This window comes from Lineus longissimus, chromosome 5 (assembly GCF_910592395.1).
Source record: "Lineus longissimus chromosome 5, tnLinLong1.2, whole genome shotgun sequence".
In the NCBI taxonomy this organism is placed as follows: Eukaryota; Metazoa; Nemertea; class Pilidiophora; order Heteronemertea; family Lineidae; genus Lineus; species Lineus longissimus.
In genome coordinates, this window is record NC_088312.1 from 5,129,384 (window position 1) to 5,152,913 (window position 23,530).

The 23,530-nt window shown below is 40.7% G+C and overlaps 1 protein-coding gene across 4 annotated transcripts in view; it reads left to right on the plus strand.

Annotated features, from left to right (window-relative positions):
* Positions 1-21,953, plus strand: part of LOC135487583 (uncharacterized) — a 36,593-nt gene extending 14,640 nt beyond the window's left edge. For 2 of the 4 annotated variants that reach the window (XM_064771474.1, XM_064771473.1), the window contains exon 3: positions 14,843-21,953. In XM_064771474.1, the coding sequence (XP_064627544.1) occupies positions 14,843-19,074 (4,232 nt within the window). In that variant the 3' untranslated portion in view covers positions 19,075-21,953. Of the gene's footprint in view, positions 1-11,098; positions 11,339-11,519; positions 11,716-14,842 lie in introns of those variants that run through there. The other 2 variants (XM_064771475.1, XM_064771476.1) reach the window with 2 other exon arrangements.
* Positions 21,954-23,530: the final 1,577 nt, after the last annotated feature.

The following is a 23,530-nucleotide window of genomic DNA, read 5'->3' on the forward strand; positions in this document are numbered from 1 at the left end:
TGTAATGATGTATTAATGCAGTAATGCAGTAATGGGAAGTAGGCCGGTCTTCATCGATTCGAATGGGCGACGAAAGGTCATGATGAGTCTGCTTTTTATCACAGATGACGAGAAATAAGGAAGAAAATGGGGCCACGCGTCATTAATTTCTTATCAAGTTTTTAGTTACAGGCCATGAAACCTTTGTATTGATGAACTCAGAAAGACACGGTGACAACAGCTTTGGCTGCCTTCTTCTCAACAAAACGCCCTTTTTCCCCATGGCAAGTTTAACGTGTTAGTTTCTTTTTTAAATTTTATTGTATTTCTTATCGTTTCCAATATTTCATAAGCTGGCAGCGATATCTACGTTGGAAACTATATATACCTCAGTCAGCATAACGTTATTTTGCCGTTACAGAATGTTACGCTATGGTAGGGCCATTTAAAATCCTATCAGGCATATTTTACACGTCGCCAATATTTCATAAGCCGACAGATATATTATTGAGCATATTTAGTACTTAGATGAAAACTGTCTGTAGGCGTACATGTAATACGAGACTGGAACATAATGACCCCTAACCTTTAGCTACAAATGGTACTCCTAATCAAATTACACTTCTTGCGGGTCTTGCTGTTGATAAAGTGCTGATCGGTAGAGTTGAATTACTTATCAACTATGCGGAGGACAGAACACTAGGGAACATGGAGAGGTAGTTATTTTAATAATGGGTATCGCCTGTTCATATCTACACTATAAATTATTTTTATTACGTTTAGTTGGCAATTTCAAGCGATGACATTATCATGGCTTTCTGACCAGAAACAAATTATCCCCTTCTTCAATCGTCATTATCAAAATTACTCTGACCATTGGATCGTAATGTTACACATGTCTATAGGATCAATGTAATATTGATATTTCCAAAAATCTTCCTATTGATCATGTTCTAGTTATCGGACTTGCCCATGGTTGAATATTAGGTTCATATGCGAGGCTCCTCCTGTCAAAACCACCTGAATGCATGGTGGTCATGTGTATGGAACGATTTAGACCACTTGCATCGACCGTGTCTATCGTAACAAGACATAGATGAATCGTGATCAAGTAATTCAAGATGTCGGCTGTGTAAAGATTCTCTTAAACTGCTATGTAATCGATTTGCAGTAATGTACCATTAGTAGGTGCCCTAATCAATCGATGATTATTGCTCGATCCACGATATAGGAGACCCCATAAAAGGAATCGGTGTTAAAAAAAATTAAATCGAGCATGTTCGAAAAGCAAGTGTCAGCATCTTGGATGGGTGTACTTTTGGGGAAAATACACGCACAGTATCTTAATTTTTATCGATGGATTTTCTTCAAGGTTCCTGGGTAAGCCATATTGATTTACGATAATCCTCGAACTTTAAAATACGAATGTCCACGGTTACTCAGTATATGTCCCAGGGGTATGTCGGTCGATTGGTTGCAGTTCCATTTCAATCAGGACTGGGAGCTGTTCACATCTTCCATTTTCATAACTGTATGATGCATTGCGACAAGAATCTCGCCTCGCTTTATCATCATGCAGCTATATATCGAATAGCTTCCCCACATGTTAATTACTTTCAATGATTATAGAATTTTGTACATGGCTGTAATTAAATTGCCTGACTTAAAATGAGTTGAAGGTACACGTACATGTAATAAAGGAGCAGATATTCAGCTATACGCACAAGTGTGTGATATTTTAGGTCGTTCACTCAGGGGAGCCCTTTCAAGTTTTGAGTTTGCATCTATGTTGAACCTTTACTCTTCAGAACGAATTGCCACGCATGTCTAAATATTGTTCAAACATATTTTAAAAGTCAAGTCTTGTAATAGTACAAGGTCATTAAGATCCGGCAAAAACATATTCGTATCACGATATCCAATTTGTATAAGGCTATTTAACGACGGGACTCTTTTGTCATGAACCTTCAAGATATCACGTACGATTGTTTATCACTGTGATAAATAAAGCATTCCTAAGATCATGGGGATAGACGCACCCTTTTCACACATCTGACGATGAGGCAGCCACCATATTGTTTTGTTGCCGATATGTCTATTAATCTCCCCACATTCTCTCTTAATGAAACGCATATCTCAATATTGAATGCATATGGGGTTGGTGTAGGCGCCTGTCACCTTGGGAAGCTTTTTGATGTTAAACGGCCGATGTAATGCCGTCGTGAATGTTTTGTTGAGTCGTTCACGAATTATCTCTTGAAAAGACGCTCACCTTACTTCCAAAGGTTTTCTCTTCTGTGTCAGACGACAAAGTTGACGGAGCAAGATTGCTGTTGCGTAAAGCATCTCTCGAATATGTTGGACCGTGACATACAGTCAAAGACGAAATCTCTCGAAACTTAATATTCAAGCATACGATCTACGAAACTCTAGCTCAGCTTTACATCACTGCCAGGTTGACAAATGTAGTTTTACGTTTCTCGAGGATAAGTAACTGCTATACGCGGCAATTTATCGACGTTTATCGCACGAAAAACGAAACCTCGCTTAGACATTTACTGAATTGATATAGCATACCAAATTTGGCTGCAGGTCAGGCAATACGCGCATACATGTATTATTCTAAAAAGCAATTACCACATTCTTTTAAGAAGCGTTAAAGCACATTAAGCGAGAGTGCCATGTCGTCATCAGCATTGGCACGCTCCATTCATCCTTCTTTAAAATCCAGCATGTAAAGCAGTGAATTCCCTCTGCTCTGCCAAACGTCGAAACCTGACAAAATAGAAAAAAATCATCGTCATTATTTGATCATTGTAAGCCTACATATTGACGAATATCGTCATGTTTTTCAATCCATTCGACGCTACATTTAGTTGATGGTGCTTTTTAATGTAAATCGACATACAAAATACCTGGCCAATAAAATGATCCTCAAAGCAATTTTTTTTTCTATCTGACATTTCAAATGTTCAGATAATAAGGTTACCTTTGATCTTTTAGTCTGTCTTACTTGTTGTTGGTTTATATCATTTAATTAGTTTCGCATTGAGCTGCTGGCAAATCCACTCTACACCCTTTAATTATCTCTGCCATATCCGCTTTATGAATGCCTTCAAAAGCTGATCCAACAACAAGCGTTAAATCAATGCAATTTGAATACGGTTAATAAATATGGCTGGCCTTTGCTTGGTAGTCAGATTACGTGTGGTCTCTGTTTATCCACAGTGTTAGAAGCTCTATATACGATATAGCGGTATGGAAGATTGGCTTCTAATGGCCGCGCTATTCTGCAGGCAAAGAACTATCAAGAAATCTGATCGATCTGGTAAACGTACAATGTATGTACATTACAGAGCAACATACATAAGTTGCAGCTGGTTAAATGAGACCAAAGCGTTATGGTCGTCAATAGATGATTTTATACGGTACATCATTCTCTCGTACACAGTAACACTGTGTGCTCAATAACGTAGGCTGTATCAGGCTTTATCACGGTGGTGTTTCAAAATTTGCCGTACACTGTACGAAGGGTACGACGTTCCTTTCCAGCAGATATTTTTCAATGTCGTTACAAATCTCAATATACACGTACTAATAATTAGAAAATCTACCCACACTGCTAGATGCGACCCAGTGTCTCCTGTAGTTTCATCACAGTCAATGATACTTTAATGGGCAGTCTTTGATATACATCGATTCCATGCTGTACTGCCGTATAATGTCTAATATGAGCAGCAGACATGTACACTTACTGATTGGTAAGAGATACCAGGTGCTTACTTTCCAATTGACATCTTTCTCCTTACAGCTGTCTAATGAGGCAGTCGGAATCACGGTCGTCGTGATTTGCGATTATAGGACAGCGAAAGGTCAACGGTAATCTATCCTTAATTCGAGATGAACATCAGTGGCTCAGCCACTCTAAGAAATGGCCGCTGAAACGAAATAATCAGTCCGAAGTACGATTCATCACGTTTCCCCGGCAGCACATCCGAGTTAACGCATACATATCGACAATGATATAGCCCGCAGAGCTGATAGGGGAACTGTCCCTTTTTGGCAATCGGACTTGCGTTAGTCGTGTCTTCAGTTAAAAGCTTTTTCTCATCTCTGGTCAACCAAGTAGCTCGACCATGATCAGACACCACCATGCCATCACCGAGCGCAGGGACTGAAGGCACAACTGGGATTTATCGGATACTTTTTGATAGATATGTACGTATGTTGGCGGCATCTTCTTGCTAAGTATTGTAATCTCTCCGTATCGCTCCATAACGCAGCTGCTATCATGCCAATGGCGATTTTTTTTTACCTCTGACATGATAGTTTGACTAATTGGTGCTGCGATATCAGGCAAGGTAGGAGCCTGGTCACGTCCCCATCCCTGAGAGACCCCGGCGAGATATTTCATCATCAGTTACTGTCAATGCATTGTCTCTATGCCTCCATCCAGAATACTTGGCCAAGAGTAGGTTAAATCATTTTTACTAAGATAAACTCGGTAAGGCAAGATGGAAAAAAGAACGTAGACCTTTACGCGATCGAGTAATACAACCCCAGCTTTTGACATGGCGTGTTACATCAACATAATCTAAACCAGCCATGCACCGTCACGCAGCGAGGTGCTTTTTTCGCTTTTAGTTATTGCTATAGACATGTCAGTAGGTTAGTATTGTAAACAGCCATTGCCTCAAGCTCCGCAAGATTCTGTAGGATATGATCGATAAGTATGTATACTGTTCGGCGTTGAATGAAGAGCGTTGTGTCGGTGTTAAGTGGTTTATTAGAACAGTTTGTTAATATAGCATCATCATTGGCATAATTTTGCAGTAAAAACGAAATTCCTTTCAAGACCAATGACGTAAAAACGATTATGCCACGCATAACCTTTTTAATTTCAACAGTACAAGATTGACTTGCCATTAAACACGACCTTTTCAGAAGATCGCATCTTGGAATCTCGACCCTCACGCGGTTGTCGACCACGATCTCTCCTTGTATCCGTGGAAGTGAACAATTAGAGCCAACACTGGTCAACATGCTTATACGTGTAAATGTAATGTTGACCTAAACCAAGCAATACTTAACTAGTGAAAGAAGCTTAAAGATAAGAACTAACGCATTAACCTTTCTAAATATCACGACACAAATAAATCAATACCATTTTATTACTTTCGTTTATCTTCGTAGAGAGTTCTTATTTTTCCTACGGCTCCAATTATTTATATAAGATTACGTATTACCTTCATCACGCATGGTAGCAGTGCTGTATATACGAAAATGTGTCTGTCTTGTCTTAACTCAGAAGCGGATATTTTTTTAAACTATTTCACGGCAGGTTACCATCTCGTACAGATAGCGGTTGCATTGTTTATTGATGTCGAGAACGAAACACGGAAATAAATCTTATTCGTTGGAATATTGCAATGCTTTTCTTCCACATAGATATGTGAACGGAAAATTAATCTCCTACCCTAATGTTCGATTATCGCATACGGATATATTGCTATAGAGACCAAGGTCTTACATGTAGATTAGTATGCGTAGCATCCCCACTATATATTTATAAACACTATATCTTTAATCCAATTACGAAAATCCCCGATAGGAAAGTTTACATTTGAATATCTCTGTAACGTGAGTAACTGAATACGGCAAACACGCACATTGCACTCTGATCAATAATTCACCAATTGTTAAGTTGCGACCAGGAAGGGAAAAGGTGAAGTACAGAATAGGCCGTATAATATTACTGTATCGGATTACGTTTTGAAACTTGTATTTGAGGGGCTTTTCATTGTATATGGATTTTTTTCCATGGTTGATTTTGTGTAGTCCACACATGATATAAAGTGCACAGGGTCACGTTGTGTATGCTGGTCTTGTTCACAGACTTACGCGTAAATGTACGCCATCGACCTTATTTTTGATATCTTTAATTACGAATTTGAGATAAAGAAATAAGACGATCATGCCACTTCACCATTTGCCATTTCCATTCTTTTTTACGTCATGAACCAGGGCTTCCGAAAATGATGAGAAATCTTCAAAACCACACAAACACACGCTTCTTTCAAATTATTAACTTTGCACAGTATTATATCAGTTGTTGCAGGATAACAGTTATTGTGTTATTTGATATTGATGTCCCGACATGATATAGGATATCAGAGTCATGTCAACGTGCACTGGCCATGGATGGCATGTTATAAAACTTGCAAGAAAAATACTGGGTATGGAAGCTCTATTTCACTGCATTTGCTTTTTTCTGCAGTAATGATTGTTAAAATTATGTGTCATTATTAGGCTAGCTTAAAAGTATTAACCGTTAAGAATAGAATGTCCCCAAAAGATCAATACGTCAAGGAAGTTTCAGAACCGGGTCATTGAATGTCACAGTTTCCACGAAGTCTGAGACGAACAGGAAAATGTCTAATTCCGCGACATATGCGTACATACATGTACACAAGAGTATTCTGCTTAACATGGTATCAAATAATCTATTACGTCATGCCTATAATTATGTCATGGTCATATCCATAGTTTGACAGACGATATTTTACTCCATCCTGCGCAGATCATGTACATAGTGCATTTGATTGTTACCTTTGTTTAAGCAAAACACTGACAGTTTTCATCCCCGAAGCCCAGTCCTCAGAACGAATAGGTCCATTTCTTAGAAATCTTCTCTTACTTCCCTCCTCTTAAGAAACGGCTTAACTTGTGAACTTTGTGATTGAGAGGGTTAAAATGCCATTAAATATTCTACGCCGTAAATATCCGATTTGTAAACAGACGTAATCAGACCCCATTATAGCAATTATCGAGTGTTAGATGGTTTGGAAAGTTGCGCTGGTGCATTGAAGTAGCTCACCGTGGTCTGGGGCCATCAACTGTACATGATAGTGAGAATTCCGCTGAGTAGTTTGGATAGCTTGTAGGGCCTGCAGAATGGCTTTCGAACACCCAGCATGACCATTTTTTGTGGTAGATGAAGATCGTATCCGAGCGCTGTGATTAACCCGGAGAGACCAATCGACGCTTTGTCAGCATCACCATCATTTAAAGAGCTCATGACAAAACGCTCCTGATGTCTCATACATCTTTAGCTAAACATTTTGAGAAGAAAAGCAATGACCAGCTTAAATTCATTAGAATTTGGTGATGTGATTCATTTAGGGGCGCTCACTTTTCCAGGGGGGGGGGGGGATTTTCGACTGCTACACGGAGTTATATTGTCAGCTGCAGAAAAAACAGGTCTGAAAAGCATCTGCACATGTGTCAATACCTAATCTACTTAGAATTCATCACTAACAATACATGAACTAATAGGTTTCCATATGTGCACATATATTCAATTAAACACTGGTGCATGTAAAAAGACACTTGTATTCGAAACAGCTGTTGTAGTCTGCAGGGTGTATAACAATTAGTCGTGGGAGAAGCATCTGGTCTCGTTCCTTTGCTTTGTGTTCTGTGGTCCTTGCATGCTTTTGTTTAGAGTTATCATAAACTGTGGTCCTACAGTGTTGTGTGGGCCGTGTTGCGATGCGATCGTGATATACCGTGGTACCGTGAAAAATAAACGTAGTTACGCACCCCAGGCTCAGCCATTAGGCTACGACTTTCCAACGTGATCGAGAGCGCACATGGAAATGGAGATTGCCAGGAGCAAACCGATGTACTCTCGAATGCAGTAATAGGCATTGACGATTGCGAAAAAAAGATAGTCGAGATTGAAACTACATATTGTAATTGATTCAATTAGTTGAGCAGGTCGTACTGGCATTTCTCGTTCATTGCTAATTGGTTGATCTGGACCAGGAAGACATGGACATTTACAACATCACTACGTGATTTGCTGCGTTTTCTTGACCTTTAAAGCGGCACATGGTTACCACTGATTACTTTAGCAGTGATTGTCCGCTACTCTTTTCTCCTCTCCCTGTCTATTATTTCCTCCGTAATGTGTTTAGCCACAATGCAATCCATCAAGAAACAGTCCTCCTATCAAAACAAGATAGTTCAACATTTTCATGACCAATTTTTAGAGTTAGAATGTTATGGCAGTGTATGGCCGGTTAAGGATTGCGATATCATGAACCTTGGCTGTCAAGGGCAGATGGTTAACTTTAATTTTTGTGTTTCAATGAAGAGAGGCAATCCATAATATTCTAGGCCAATTGCTGCCGTAAATGCGTTGTAATGAGCACCATTGTCCACCACCACTGTGTTGACACAACATACATGTATTAAAAAAAGATACTAGTATCTCTTTTGTCACGATGTCAGACGCATCTTCCCAATAATGATTGTAGTTGAGATGTACATTGTACATGTAGATTACGTATGAAATATCAAAATGACAAATTGCAGCGGATGCACTTATTTCGTACGTCACACACAGCATCAGCATATAACATTTTTTCAAACGCTTTGATTGATCATGGTATTTGATTCGTGTAGTGGATGTTGAACATCGGAGCTCGCCAAGCCCAGCGGCTCTCCAGTTGGATGCCATTGTATATTTTCACCACGGCGTTTAGTATACCATCCACCAATGTTCTTTCATAGCCTAGTCCTATCAGTTCTATTTACCTACGAACACATTGCCGCGGAGAGCAAATGTCATTTCGATCGTAAAAAAGCTTGATTGCTTTCTGCAAAGCAGCTGGCGCCTGCATCACTCTGAGGCTCTGGTTCAAAGATTTTCAAATACACTGAGGCTTCGGAGTATCTGAGAGTGTAGCATTTCGGCGTAAATTGAGATTGTATTGACAGTTTAACTAGAAAGAATGTGGCGGTAGTTAAATGCATATCTCTTGCTAGAGTACCAACAGAGACAGCCACAGGCCAGTTTGCTGATCGAAAATCGACGAAGTCACCCGAAAGAGAAGGATCGTTCCCCCCCCCCCCCCCCCCCCCCCCAAAGCCATCACCACCTAGGCCTATGAAAAAGCAATGAAGACTAAAAGTCATTTGTACGTGACTGTATCATCCTTCGTGATGAGGTTTTTCACTGCAGGTCTAATCTGTGGTCCAGCTAAGGTAATGGGCCATGTATCGGATGTTGGGTCGTTAGTCTGGCGGGGCTTGGGCAATGCGAAGGACTATTATCGTGAGGCAAATTTGTAAAGACCGTTTTGCTGTGTACGGACCCCATCTAGTTTTGAAAAGAAGTCAGGAGATCTTTTGAGAATTTAGGTAATTTTTAACAAATTGTAAGTTGGTATGCTTGGTACCGGTGTAAAAGTAAAAAGTGTCCCCCCTAGAAAAAGTGTCCGGGCCTATTGTATTCTGACAGATTATGGCATGTGGTTCTATAGAGGCAATGACCGTCAATAGCTCAGCGCATAATAGAATCCTTTGTTCCCGGATATTTTATCCTAGGACATTTTAAACTTCTACACCGGTCATCAATTGGATGACATGCATATGACTCGAGATATCAATCGATTCATGTAAAATGGCCGCATCGAAAACAGCTTTATTCAATCCATAAAGATCCGAGTGTTGTACATGTCGTGTATTTGAAGGGTCATTTGAATGTGCAAACATCTTTACGTTCCTTTAAATCTTGAATGATGAGAGTATCACGCAGTGCTTTGGGCGCTTCGACAGTGATCACGTAGTCCAGTATTTGAGCACGATTCAATTAACGAATGGAGGAATGGGAAACGCGACCAAGCATTTCACCTGCATTATCACCGTATTTGGTAATAACGAAGTGAGAGGAGAGGCAATGGAACGATTTATTCTATCAATAAACACGGTGTGTAAAGGTATCGGCCTTCACCTGAAAACATACGACGTCGTGAAGCCCGCATTTCCTATTTTTATTCCGTACCCCTCCAACGCTCCCCAACACTATGATAGGAGGGACTCGCATCTATTTTTTCCTTGCATAGGTAGCCGATACATTTACCTACATGTAACGTGATATGAACATATTAATTGTATTTTTTCGCTCAGTTCGTATAGTGACTTTGTGGAAGTCAGCGGATTGGATCGCCCAATCGTACATGTACAATATTTGTCTTCATTTTATCTATACAAATTGTGTGTATCCCAATTATCTGGTCATTTGCAAATAAATTGAAAAGCGAAAAAAAACGCCGTTGTCCACAATTTCATGATACAATGTACATGTAGCCATAACGTCAATTGAACCGATTTAATTGCATGGCCGAATCTAGGAAAAAAGATAACGGGTGAAGGACAACGGAAGAAAATACTCAGTAAAAATTAACAATATTTGTGTGTTTAATATTGCATAGCAACGCCGATACAGGTTCTTCTTGCCGATAAAAGAGAAAAAGCCGTGCAATTTCAGTAAATATGCAGTAATACAAATTAAGTATACGTAAAGTGCTGACACTTTTTCATAAAATGTATTAATTACAGGTATTCATACATGTACAAACTTTAAAAAAAAATTTTTGTTAATAGCTGATTGAAAAAAAAAATGCTTGAATATAAATGTACATGTATAGTCTCCAAAAACGGATCCAGAACATGATTAACGAGTTGCTAGTCAGTCACGAAATATTTCGTCATGCCCATGACACATCACGCGCGATTCCAAACTAAATAAAGATCAAAGTCCACTTTGCGTTCATTTCGCAATCATTTGCCGCTAATGCTTTCATTGAACACAATGAGATAACACTGGTCGGGGTGATTCATGTCTTTATGATAACCGTGTGACGTCGAACTGGCGGAGACTTCGCCTTGGTAAACATCTTCGCGGAACATGTCGTTTTCGGATCAGAATGCCTTAAGTTTGTTATAACTCATAATTTTACATTGATTTTCGTTTGAATTTCACGTTCCTTTTTCTGTTTGTATTCTGCCGACTAGAGTTTCCCATCAAGTCTCTTGCATCGTACTCAGGACCTTAATACGTATAAACCCATTTCCTCGCAACTTTGGATTTTTTACTTAGCAAAGCGATCAATATAAGAATATAACATTCGAAGGGGCAAATTTTCTGGGATATCGTGATACAATATCATTTCATACAAAGCGCTATTGCCATTTGATAACGAAATCACGAAATACTTTTTCATAACAATGCGCTCGTCTTTCGCGTACCGCGCTACCTATCGTATTCAGTCCTACCAATTAATATCAGCACTGTTACCGCGCGCATAATGGTGCGAAGCAGGATGTATAAAGTACTTCAATAAGCACGAGTGAACCAGATGCATGCGAGGAAGGACACTAATCTCATCTCGGCGAGACGCGAGGTACAACGGTGAACGAGACAATCGACCGCGGAGCTTTCTGTGACCTTCTGTGATATGACATTTCACGTACAAATTCGGAAATAAACGTACCCCGTGGATACGCTTAGGTAAGGGCCAGACTGTGATGGCAATGGAGTAGGCATTTCATTGATCGCGACTGGCGAATCGTTCGGATCGATGAAATCTTCGCTCGAGCTTTACTTAAATTGGATCGTTCCGTGTACATTTTGTATACATTTGCAGCAATCGTGTCCGCCATGTTTATCAAAGGATGATTAAGGTTCACTCTGAGTGTAAATGTCTATTCGCCGAGAGGTAATGGGAATATTAATTGCTTGTATACCAGTGTGCCTTGCGAGACGTATGCGTGTTTTTATTTGCGTTTTATCTCGGCGCCGCGCAATGCTTTTCGTATTTTCTTTGTCTTGATCTTTGTATCATTAAACGACGTGAGTTCCTGGAGTGGGTTTGCTGATTTATTAAGGTGAGATTTTCTTTGTTGTTTTCGTGGACATGCGAATCACTGTCATGTGATACAAGTCCTCTCTCATTAGTTCCACGTTGTTAGGATTTGAAATGGCGGCTTAATATTTTGATTCAGTCAGTCATCTTCAAGTTGTAAAATTTGTCAAACAACATTATTCTCATGATATGTACTCCCTGCTTTATCAGTGGTTGACTTCTGGTCGTTCGCTAGAAGCATTGAAGTCAACTATACGTACCGCGACCGCACTAATGTGATACTACCAACCACCGGGACACACCGCGGCTATGCCGTATACTTAATGATACAACCGGTGTACCACAGGGGCACACCCCAGCTATAACATATATCTGGTGTTACTGACCACTGTAAACACTCCCAGCTCAGTCGAGGCTGACAAGCTATGATGTTACGAACTGGAGTACGGCAGGGAGACATACAGGCTGGTCTACCACAGGAGCAGACCCGTCTCCGACATACTATGTTATTGTCATCTGGTGTACCACAGGGGCACCCCACAGTACTTGGCCGTGGCTGTACACTGTAAATGGGATCTACCTGGGATCTGCCTCGTCGTTATATTATAAACAGTGTGATGCAGTACTCCAATTAACTGTTCCTTAAATTCTTTCGGAAATTGTTTATCACGCTCTTTACAATGAATCGCAGTTGGCAACTGCGGACATTTACAAGGTGTGTGACAGAGAATATTGATTCTATATTCACCAGCATGTTTTGCAATTTCGCGTCAACAATATTTAGTGCTCCATGACAATTAACCTGTCTCTTGTCATGACCTGTCTATTTAAAGTAGGTGAACATTGATCGCCAACTTGTTTTTCTTGGAGTTTAGTCAAATATTCAGCATGTCGATATTTGCGCAAGGAAATGATATTTAGAATTGAGCAGTGTTCGAATCTGGAACATGGCTCATTTTCAGGGTATGCGTCTCAGTTTCGGTCACAATTCAGACAAAATTGACGTCACGTTTCTGTCACAACAATGCAATACCCTAGTGATAGTCAGAGCAACGTAGCGGCGGTTTTACTGGTACCCTATTAGACTACTGCTTGATTCCATGCATGCTATTCTGTTGTTGAACCTAAGGTGAATAATAATAGTACCGTATCATTCAGGAAGGAGGTGTATAATAACAGAATTGTTTTGTAGACAAAAAAATCATGTTATTACAAAGAACTCCTTTTCTAAATATAATACTTGTATTATGCATTTAATAGCACACTTGCGCCGACATTTGCTTGCAAACATTATATTTAGGAAAAAGTCGTGTTTTTTATTTCCAGAACTTCCATCAGAGCTTTTTTCAATAATGAAAGCACTGCCCATACAAAGAAATCCCACTTCACTTCGGTCGATATCTAATCTTCATGCAATGTCCGTGCCGTTACATGTAAAAAGAGGTTAATACCGCGTGCTTTTATAGCTTGCCTTGGATCATGTATGCACGTTGTATACACCAATAATGTACGTGACCTTTATGAAGCACTAAACCCATTTAATAGATTAAACGCCTCACAGAATTATCATTCCTTTGTTGTATATGTTCTTGTTGCAGGATCCCGCGGGCGCCTTGTTCATGACGTCACAAGCGTACGGAATCGCTAGATAATAAGATAAAGATACCAGTATGAACTTGAAACAGCTGTCGTTTTTCTAACAAGTCCAATTGGATTTTTTGACAGACATGCAAATAACGAGTGGATCAGCCACTATTTGAATTAAACAGTGTAAACACTGTTTTGGTATGCAAATGGGCTTTTGCGGGCCTTACGACGAGAAGAGATTATTTTAACTACATGTGAGCTTACATGAGATAAATTGAATAATTTGCTTTATATCGTGTTAAGAATTAAATTTCATTCCAGCATTGTCCAATAACGTTTTACTTTAAGAAAGGTGCGTGTGTTTCCAAAAACTAATTAGATGAATTTTTTTCATTTTTATTACACGGGGGCTTTCTTTCCTACGAAACAGCTGGTCAAAGTGTAGGACTTGCTACTGCGTGATTTCACAGAATTCCATACACTTGTATTGAAGTCCGTGGCGATGACCAATATAAACATACTCATATTCAAACCTGTATCGACAGTGACTCATCGTCCATTCAAAAGAATTCACGAGTGAAGTTTTTTCAAAAATCAAATATGGCTTAACTTGGTGTACTGTCCAGTTCACAGCCGACACATCTCAGTTTCCTCTCTTTTGGTATTCGATACCTAAGCTTAAGTATGGACGACCTCTCAAGTAGAATTGAACATATTCTAAGACTGCTTCATTCGATTCACTTCGATAATTACATTTCTAGTCTAGCTAGCTATCACCAATTAGCTCGTAACGCGAGCACACTTACAGTTAACGACGTTATCTAATGGATACGACTACCAGTGACATTAATTGCCAGTATATAATGGACATTCCACTTGGTTATGTACTGCGTAATACCCAGTCGATATGATATTTGTTGGATGCCCCATTTTTACTTGCATGTTATACGCCTGGATACACAGCATTCAGTACACAGCTCTTGGTTAACCGCTAAGTGACCAAGAATATTCTTGACACTGTCTTTATTGAAAAAAAACTAATTTTTTCTTACGCGCAGAGTTTATTGATATTCTGTCACCCGAAAGTAAAATCATATGTGCTGATTGTTACTCTTTTTTCAGCCAATATCAGGAATACACGCCCCAATGCTATATATTGTTAGTGCCGGAGCAACGTCCCTGCAATTCCTAACCAGAACACGATATACACACTTAATCCATTCTCCAATGGCCTAAGTTGAGCTGTTGAACTTTTGCCATCACACGATTGTCACGTTGCATTAACGTAAATTAGTTACTCCTGCATTGAAATTCAGAAGCAGGTTGTCTAAATTCAGTTAATTAATTAAATTATCGGTGGACATGTTTGCATAAATGCATTCCATTTATCACTCCGCAAATGGAACAGTTTTGAAGCAATCATTATAGGTATAAATCTTGTACTGTAATGCATTTCATTTCACCTTCAGTGTAAAGTAAAGTATTTCAGTTTCAAATTGATATCCTCACTACAACTGACATTGAACTCTTCATTCATCATTGTCCTTTATTTCTCGTTGCAGGAAAGACCGCTGAGTACGGCTACGGCCTAACCATGCAGCCAGGAAATATGGACGCTCAGCACCAAATGCGACTCCTCTTTGGACAGATGGACAACCCAATGATGATGCCCATGCAGATGCCCATCCTAATACCTTCGACAACCAGCGCAGCGACGGCAGTCAGCAGCGCGGCAAAAACGTCAGACAAAGACAAGGACAAAGACAAATCGAAAGGTCTTGAGCCTGTCACCTTACCCGGGTACTCCATGCCGGGTATGTCGCCATATCCTTATGGTATGTTCCCCTACACAGCGGGAATGTCACCGATGCAAATGCCGCTCATGCTACCCATGGGTGCTAGCCCATTTATGCCGTATAACCTCTTCCCATACCCGGGTATGGTAACTCCTAAGAACTCGGACGCAAAATCGGGCACAGCTTTGCTAAAGGAACTTTCCAATAACTCTAAAAAGGCACATGGTGGGAAAGGTTCCCCCGGCCCTGCTAAGAATACAACGAATAAACAAAGTTCTTCCTTTGAGCGAGGGCCTGACGTAAGAGCAAGACATTCACCCCTTCCCACAACTGCTGCTGATGGCAAAAAGTTCTCGGACATTGTTCAGTCGGCTATAATGGAGGGTTTCCGGGAGACAGAGAAGGACAAAAGGCGGGATAAGGAGAAATACAAAATTCCGAAATCCCACGATGCCCCGTTGGACTTTACCACTAAGCCCAGGGCTAGCCAGGTACGTGAGCCACCGAGGAAGCCGAAGGAGAGACCGAAACATGAAGAATATCTCCATCTTCTGCAAAAGACTTCTCTTCACCATAAACAGGTGAAAGAAAAAGATAAAACAAACACTGCAAAGCTGAAAATAGAAGCGTTGATTGACTTTGGGCCAAAGAAGCCAACATTGTCAAACTTGAAATTGAATCTTGAAAAGGAGTTAGAGGAAAATATCAAGGCGTCGACTTTCAGCGCAGGATCGGAGCGTTATAACTTCTCCCCTGATACAACGTTTAGGGGTGACGAGCGTAAGAATTGGTATCATGGTGAACACAGAGGAAAACAAACACTAGACCCAAGGGACACATTCCATAAAACTGACCGTTATAAAAGCGCAAATCTTACAAAGAAGCTTAGCCGAGACATGGGGTTGTATCCAGGAGAAATCCCAAAACATTTTGGGGATAATCTGACTCTGTCCTCTGAGAGAGACTTTGAAGATTCCGATGTCTTGAGAGGCGAAGCCCATCAGGTCCGACTAGCACGATACAATGCCCAGCGCCTTCGCATGAATTCCTTCTACAAGTCCGATAGCTATACCTACGTTGAGCAAGTGGAACCAGATTCTACAGGTGACCTGCAGGACGAACCGGGGGAGATAAGTCCAAAAGTTAAGTTCGAGCGTATGGATCAGGAACGTAAATCAAAATCATCACCTGATCTTTTCAAAGAGTCGATATTTCCAGCGACGGGACCACCAGCGAAGCGACCACGTGTTGAATCCCCGCTTGTTAGGCCTCCTCAACATTCTAGTTTACAGGACCTCAAGGTTGATAGTTCGGATGTTGGGTCGGAGAGGACGGACTTGTCCCCGCCAGCAAAGGATAACACAGTCCGTGACAAGATTCTGAGCTATATCAAGTCAAGGTCAAAGCGCAAACGCGACGTGTCTCCCATTCCAACTCTACTGCCAGACATGCCTGTGCAGGACCTAAAACTACAGCCAGGCTTGTCTATAGTCGATTCGTGGAAGCACCAGCTTGCTCCGAGTCTTGAGACAACTGCCCAGGCAACATTGGAAGAGATGGTTCTGCAGCATTGGCGTCAGAGCTTGGCTAACGATTATTATCAGGCTTCCTCTGTTGCTAAGAACTTTAAGGACATATCCGAAAGTGCCGTTGGGTCTTTGGACGTTGTAACGAAGGCAGACAAGGAGAGATTTCAAGAACAACTTGACCTAGAACCGGGTGAAGTGTATCGGCCTGGTAAATTGAGTGTATCCCCCAAAAAAGGTAGTCCGATTCCCAAGAAAAGCCGCACCCCATCACCGCATTGTCAATCCCTGCTTACTGTTGACCCTGACAGATCTGGAAGTACAGTTTTCAAACCAGAATCACGAAGTCCACCGCCGATTCTCACTGACACGACTGTGAAGGTCACCAACACTGGAATACCTGGCAGTAGCAGAAGCAACGTCGTAAAGAAGGATATCAAAAGGAAAACTGATAGCCCTTTCAGTATTTTGGATATCATGGGTGATTTGGGTAAGTCAATTCCAAGTGTTTGCAACGAAGTTCCCGAAACGCCAGCTGTGGAACAGGTGAAAACGGCACCGGCGTTGTTCGCTACAGATTTCAAGTCAAGCGAAGTCGGGCCCATAACCGACACACTTAGCTCTCCTGAAAGTCTCAATGGGTCGTCAAGTGAGGCAGAAAAGGACCATACTTTGCTGTGTTTATCTCCCAAACCGTGTCTTTCATTTTCTGACTCCGACACTTCAATGAAAAGTAAGAAGCACCGCTGTGACGATGATGCCAATACTGTGTCAGCAGAATTTGCCCTGGAAGCTGTGAAAGCTTTGGACTGTTTGGCCAATCTTACATCGATACCGAGTAGCACTCCAGCAGAGAAAACCAAAGTTGACGTAGATGTGCCAAGTGAGGCAAGTATGCAGTCAGAGCCCTTAAAGAGTGGTCAAGCGTTCACTTCGATTGGACGGTTCAGTGCAAAATCAGTTAAGAAGTACAACAGGAAACTAAAGAAACGTCGAAAGAAACTAAAATCCTTGTCACAAAAGAACACCATGAGCAAACAACTGCAGCCTCCAGGAGATCCGGATATGTCAGTGATGGCGTGCACAGATATATCCAATGTTAATCTACCGAAGGATTTGGCATTTACTGGATTATTTACCGACAAAAACAAAGCAAATATGCCAGCCAATGGCTCAGTTCACCATCGGGGACGGGGCAGACCACCGAAAAATAGGTCAAGTGGGTTCAGTTTTGGTGAGAAGAGGCGGAAGCCTGGTCGACCTTCTAAGGTGAAGGGTGATCAAAAGAAGGCCGCAGCATTGTCTAAAAGTGTCAACACGGCCGGGAATGTGACAGTGGCAGATTCTAATCTTGGTGTGGAACAGCCACAGAGGAAGAAGCGATCTCCTCTGTTTTATGGTTGTAATTATAATGACACTTTACTGATTAGCGCACTGAGGATTAAACTTCCGAAAAGTGAGAAAAAGTTGAAGAAGAAAATTGTCAAGGATGACTCGGCACCGAAGCAATGCGAAGGCCAACTTACAACCGCACCTGACATAAAGGAATCGAACATTTCAGAGACTGTGACAGTAAATGCGGATTTGGCGTCATCTGATTTGTTAGAAAATGTTGCCCTGAGTACGCTGAGACAAACAAAGGAATGTTCCGTGCTCCTCAAAGACGTGTCATCCTATTTGACCGAGGAGAAAAATATGAATGTCAGGGAATCGCCGTTCTCAGAACGTACGGAGTCTGAGAAGGAGAATAAGGAAGAAGGGTCAAGTGGTGCTGGCAGTAGGTGTGAGTCTCCAGTCAGGGTGTTCAGTCGGCCCCAGGTTGCAAAGCGGAGTAAGCCTTGGACGACGAAGCAGAACTTAGCTGGGAACAGGTTAGTCTTAAGGAGAGATCCATTAAAGAATGGATACTTTGTCAAGTATTCAGATGCTTTGAGAGAGGAGTCTGAAAAATTGGGACCAAATGAGATTTCGTGTGACACCATAGATAACGTAGTAAACTCCATTGTGTGTACACCATCATCATCACAAGATGGTGATTCTAGTGAATTCCTAGTGGAGTCTGAAGAATCGCAAAATGTTGAAAACGATGACGATGACGTGTTTGAAAGTTGCCCTAAGCCTGATGATTCTGAGTGCGCTAAATGTGAATTAGAAGTGGAGAAAAAACCATCCTTGGTTGACCGATTCAAAGCTACTTTACTACGTGAGATAAGCGGCCAGGCAAGGCGGGGAATGTCGCAAAGGTCAAGGTCTACTGATGACCTCACTGAAATCAAATCAAAAAAGCAGAAACCAAAACAGTTGAAAAATCAGGTAAAAATTGTCGTTGATTTGTATAAAAATGGTTCGGCTGCCCCTCCAAGTGAACGGGAGGAACGGGTTACTGCGTTAAAGGAGAGATTGAAGTTACAGCAGGCTGCAGTGGCTGAGATTCAATGGAAGATGCTAGAGAGTGGTGCTCAGTCGGAATAATGTGATTTCTTGTGTCAAACAGAAAAATAATGCATTTTTAGTGTAAATGTTATGCAGACGTACCTTTAGCCTATCAGCCCGTTCATTTTGGCAGTCTGTCGAAAGCTTTGACGACAAATGAGGTAAATTGATATCTTACAAGATTTATTTAAAGTCGAAATTGTGTTTCTATTGTTTCGCGTTATTCTGTTCTGTTATTTCAATAATTATTGGATTTTTGATTGGCGATTTAAGTTTAAAAGGGAAAAAGACATCTTGCAGGAGCGTTAGAATGTGAATTATAATCTGCCACAGAATTGCACTGCCGCTATTATACGTTCACAGAGAAGTGATCAGTCATTAGAAGATACATAGGTTAACACTACGTAGAAAAGGGTGATTTAGGGCAAGCGTTGTCAAACCCGTATATGTATACTTATTAAGGACATTCCCTAGATACTTGTATGTTTTATTAGCCATCAAACAGAGATAGCATTTATTGGTATTATATTATCAGAACGGCACCAGCGAGTGGAGTTCGGATCCAAAAAATGTGTTAAGTATAGGGCCATGTAAAGTACTGTCGTGTAAATACGATTGGTTTGAAGAGACAAAGGTCAATGTGTGACGGATAGAATGTTTGATCATCTGCTCTGTAAGGATGAAATGTAAGATAATAAAAAAGATAGAAGAAAACTAGGACAATCATTTTGATATCTATGGCTATGACCATCCTTAGTCGATATGTTTATATTTCATCCTGAAAGTGTAGACAAAAGTAATATGCAGAAGGTTATTTGTGCCGATCGCCCATGTATTATTTTGTAAGCAATAGGCAACATACAACTATTTACCAATCATACCATGTGATCGTCAAACCATTTCATATTTTTATACAGAAATGTTATAGCTAAGAGATACTAGCCAATCAGCATCGCTTCTCAAACCCGAGTTAGGCCAAACCGAGGACGTTCGGTCTGGCAGCTCCGGTTACATCAACATTCCACTTTTTGATACAACAACTGTACATACTAGATGTGCTAGTTTTTGGGACCAAAGAAGCATTTGCAGTTTTCCTCTCCGAAAAGCTAATCAGGGTGTGGAATGTTTAATACAATTTAGATGAGATGTTGTAGACGTTATGATAGCATGGGAGGCTATTGTAGAGTAATCATATATGACCCCCTCAATGCACGGGCTCGTAAGAGAAGACTGAAACGAGGTGCCTTCGCTGATCGCTTAGAGTTACACCATAATTCAATATAGTGTATTTAGAAGAAAGGGAAATGCACTCTACATCCTAGGAGTCTGTCTGACGGTTGGGGTGGGAACTGCCAGTTGACCTCCTTTTATAGGCGACTTGAGTTCGTATACAGCATTATCAAGCATCAATGCATGTCGTAATGTTTCCGTCGGACTGATGGGATATTGTTACCCTGCAAATGTTTCTTTGGTTTCATGATGAGAGGACCCGTATTCTCCGAACTATATCTTCCAATAATACACAATCCATGCAACTCCCTAGCAATCTTGCTTTAACCGGATATGTGCCATCACGAGTACTTTATTCTGATTTAATGATATCTGACATGTTGGCCAGTTCCGATTTGCCATTTGACTTGATTACGACATTATCCATACTTTTTCAAATACCGCAATGGTTTTAAAAGGCAGACAAGAAAATCTTCGGGATCTTGTCGCTGGCAGTTTTTCTCTTTAGTCCTTTTCGTGTCGTGGTTGTAGCTTCCAACCAACAAAAGAAGGAATTATCATGCCAGATCACTATCCTAACCATTCCGCCTGTAGAAGACAATGCGTGTATGCTTCTAACTGCCGTTTACCTATGGCATCAAAATCGGGAAAGGTGCATAGCCAGGCAAAGCAAGATGACTATCCATACACAAGCCGTCTATAATACAAAATGTAATTTGTATATCAATCATGCAAACATAGTGTCAGTATTCAATGTTTAGTCCTATGTACATAGATACCTCATTTATGTTGTATTTTTCTTCCAGCGTGCTATATGATACACATTTCAGATCATGATGGGGTTACAGACTCTGCTTATCCAAGTGATGGAGCCAGGCGTGTCTCATAATGACATTGTGTAAACGGATGTACACGCCTGTTTCAATTTTCAAATCCGCGCATTCTCTACATTACATAGTTGTTGTTAGTTTTTCGCGTTTTAGTTAGCTGTCGTTTTGTTAGAGAAGATGAATATTCGTGTGGGAGTCTGAACCAAATCTGTGTAACTGTATGTTAAACTGCACGAAATCGATGTGGATATCTGCCCAGGTTTCGATTCCTTGTTCATTTAGTCCCTACCTCCATTCAAATTACCTCTGAACTAAATTGGCCGTACGTTGATTTGTTTCTGTCTTTGTTTGTTTTTGGTTAACTCTCAATGCTTAGACTACACACAACATATGATTTGTTTTCTGTAATTCTCGAATCTGTTTATTGAAATCTTTTTCATGACTACCGAATACGGTATATGCTAGGAAATTGGTACTAATTTCGCCTCAGGGTGGTCGGAAATATTTGTAATAGCCAGTTGGTGAAGTTTCTGATCTGACGAATGGTAAAAAACCCAATGCGCCGTATATCTTCCCGGAATATGCTGTAAGTTATAACTGAACGTACGAGGTACTAGTTTTCATTCCAGATCTTAGCCTTGGTACCTTCCATTTCGAAATTTGAGCTTCTTTACTTAAATCTAAGGAATCAACTCTGTCACTTGGCTTATCATATCAAACTTTGGTCGCTATATTATTCATATCCCTGTATTGAGTGATCCATCGCAGAGTTATACTAATCATAATCAGCATCACTGAAACATTTCGTTGTATTCATGACAGAAACGAATATAACTGTAATAAACAAGTATATAGTAATTGTTATGAGTTTCATTTTATGTCATGCATTCCGGTGCATGGCAAATACATCAGGAGCTGTTGATTTATTGAAATCGGTCAAAACAGCGTGGGAGATGGGCTGGAGTCAACATTTGAGGGCATTATCACATAAATATGGATGGTAAGGTAGACTACTCTGCTTGTCCCTATAGTTTGAAAATTGGTTGTATGATTTAAAGCGTATTCACGACATAAAGTAGCTACGTTAGCCAGTGTCCACACTTCTAATACCTTGAATGAGTTATAGGCTTTTGTCGGCAGAAAGAGCAGGTGGAGTGGGTTACTGCTGAGCATAACTACTAAAGGGCAATATGTGAATGAAGCTGTCCCTGAGTATAACGACAGCTGTGGCTTTTTAAAATAAAAAGACGGCGTTCATCCGATTTTTACTCTGTAATGATGGCACGTAAGGTTGAGTAGCCGTGTCTCAACCCAAATCGAATCAGCACGTACATTACTCTCCAAATTAAAACCGACAATTACTAGATGAACAGATAGCTGTCGGTCAGGATTGTTGGAAGAAGTATTTTCTTGCATAATTCTCCCGATTCTAGGCCATAATTTGCACCTGGTTGATTTCCTACAACACGCATGGTATTTCTTCTTTAAAAATAGTACGTGTACATGTATATATCCTGTTTTACGCAACAGCTCTTCGATTAGTTCAAAATTCCAGTCGTTAACGTGAGTGTTGGCGTCCTTGATATGATATGTTAAACTGTCGGCTCTGTACATTCACCATGCAATCAGCTCACAGCCATACTTAGTTCAAAAATGAGAAACCATTGACCTTTAAGCTAACCGACCTCCTCATGATGGTAAATCGGGCTGACTGGTGATAAAATGCCATAATAATGCTCTGGTAACCAGCTAAACTAGCCTTGCTCTGAATCACGTCTAAAGGTAACTGGAGAGTTACAAATGTAAGAAAGATCGACGAACTCAATCTTAGTGTACAATCAGTAATATACATTGTACAGTGTCTGTGTGAATGATGACAATGATGTCAACGCAGGGATTATATCCTCTGAGAGAACTAACACCCGCTGTCAAATCTAAGCTAGTTTATCCGGTGGAGAATCCGAAATTAAGACGACGCACTCAAATGATTAATCAACAACTACAGATGCATTATTCTACCTGCTGTTCACCTCATTGTCTTCTAGAGGAAGCCGGGGATGCTAGCCAACGGAATAATAGCGGGGTCGAGTTGGTTACCACTGTCAGGGTGATTGCGAGAACGCCCGCGTCAGGGATTGTTTACAGAGAGGTCGTGCATCTTCCGGCTCTCACTCCGTCTCTATCTCCGAGTTGAATTTCAGTTATATACCGGTACCGTATAAGCTAGTATTCGATTTGATTTAATTGACGAATGTTTTCATATTCCACCTGCATCTTTACAATAGTATTTTTAAGTTCTAAAATAGACCTGTGCATACATGTAAGACGGATATAGCGTTAACCAAGTCGGAGGCCTTCACCACGACTTGGAGTATACTTCTTTATTTCCGCTACACATAGTCCATCGATGTGAAACATTCGTCAGTTCAGTTGAA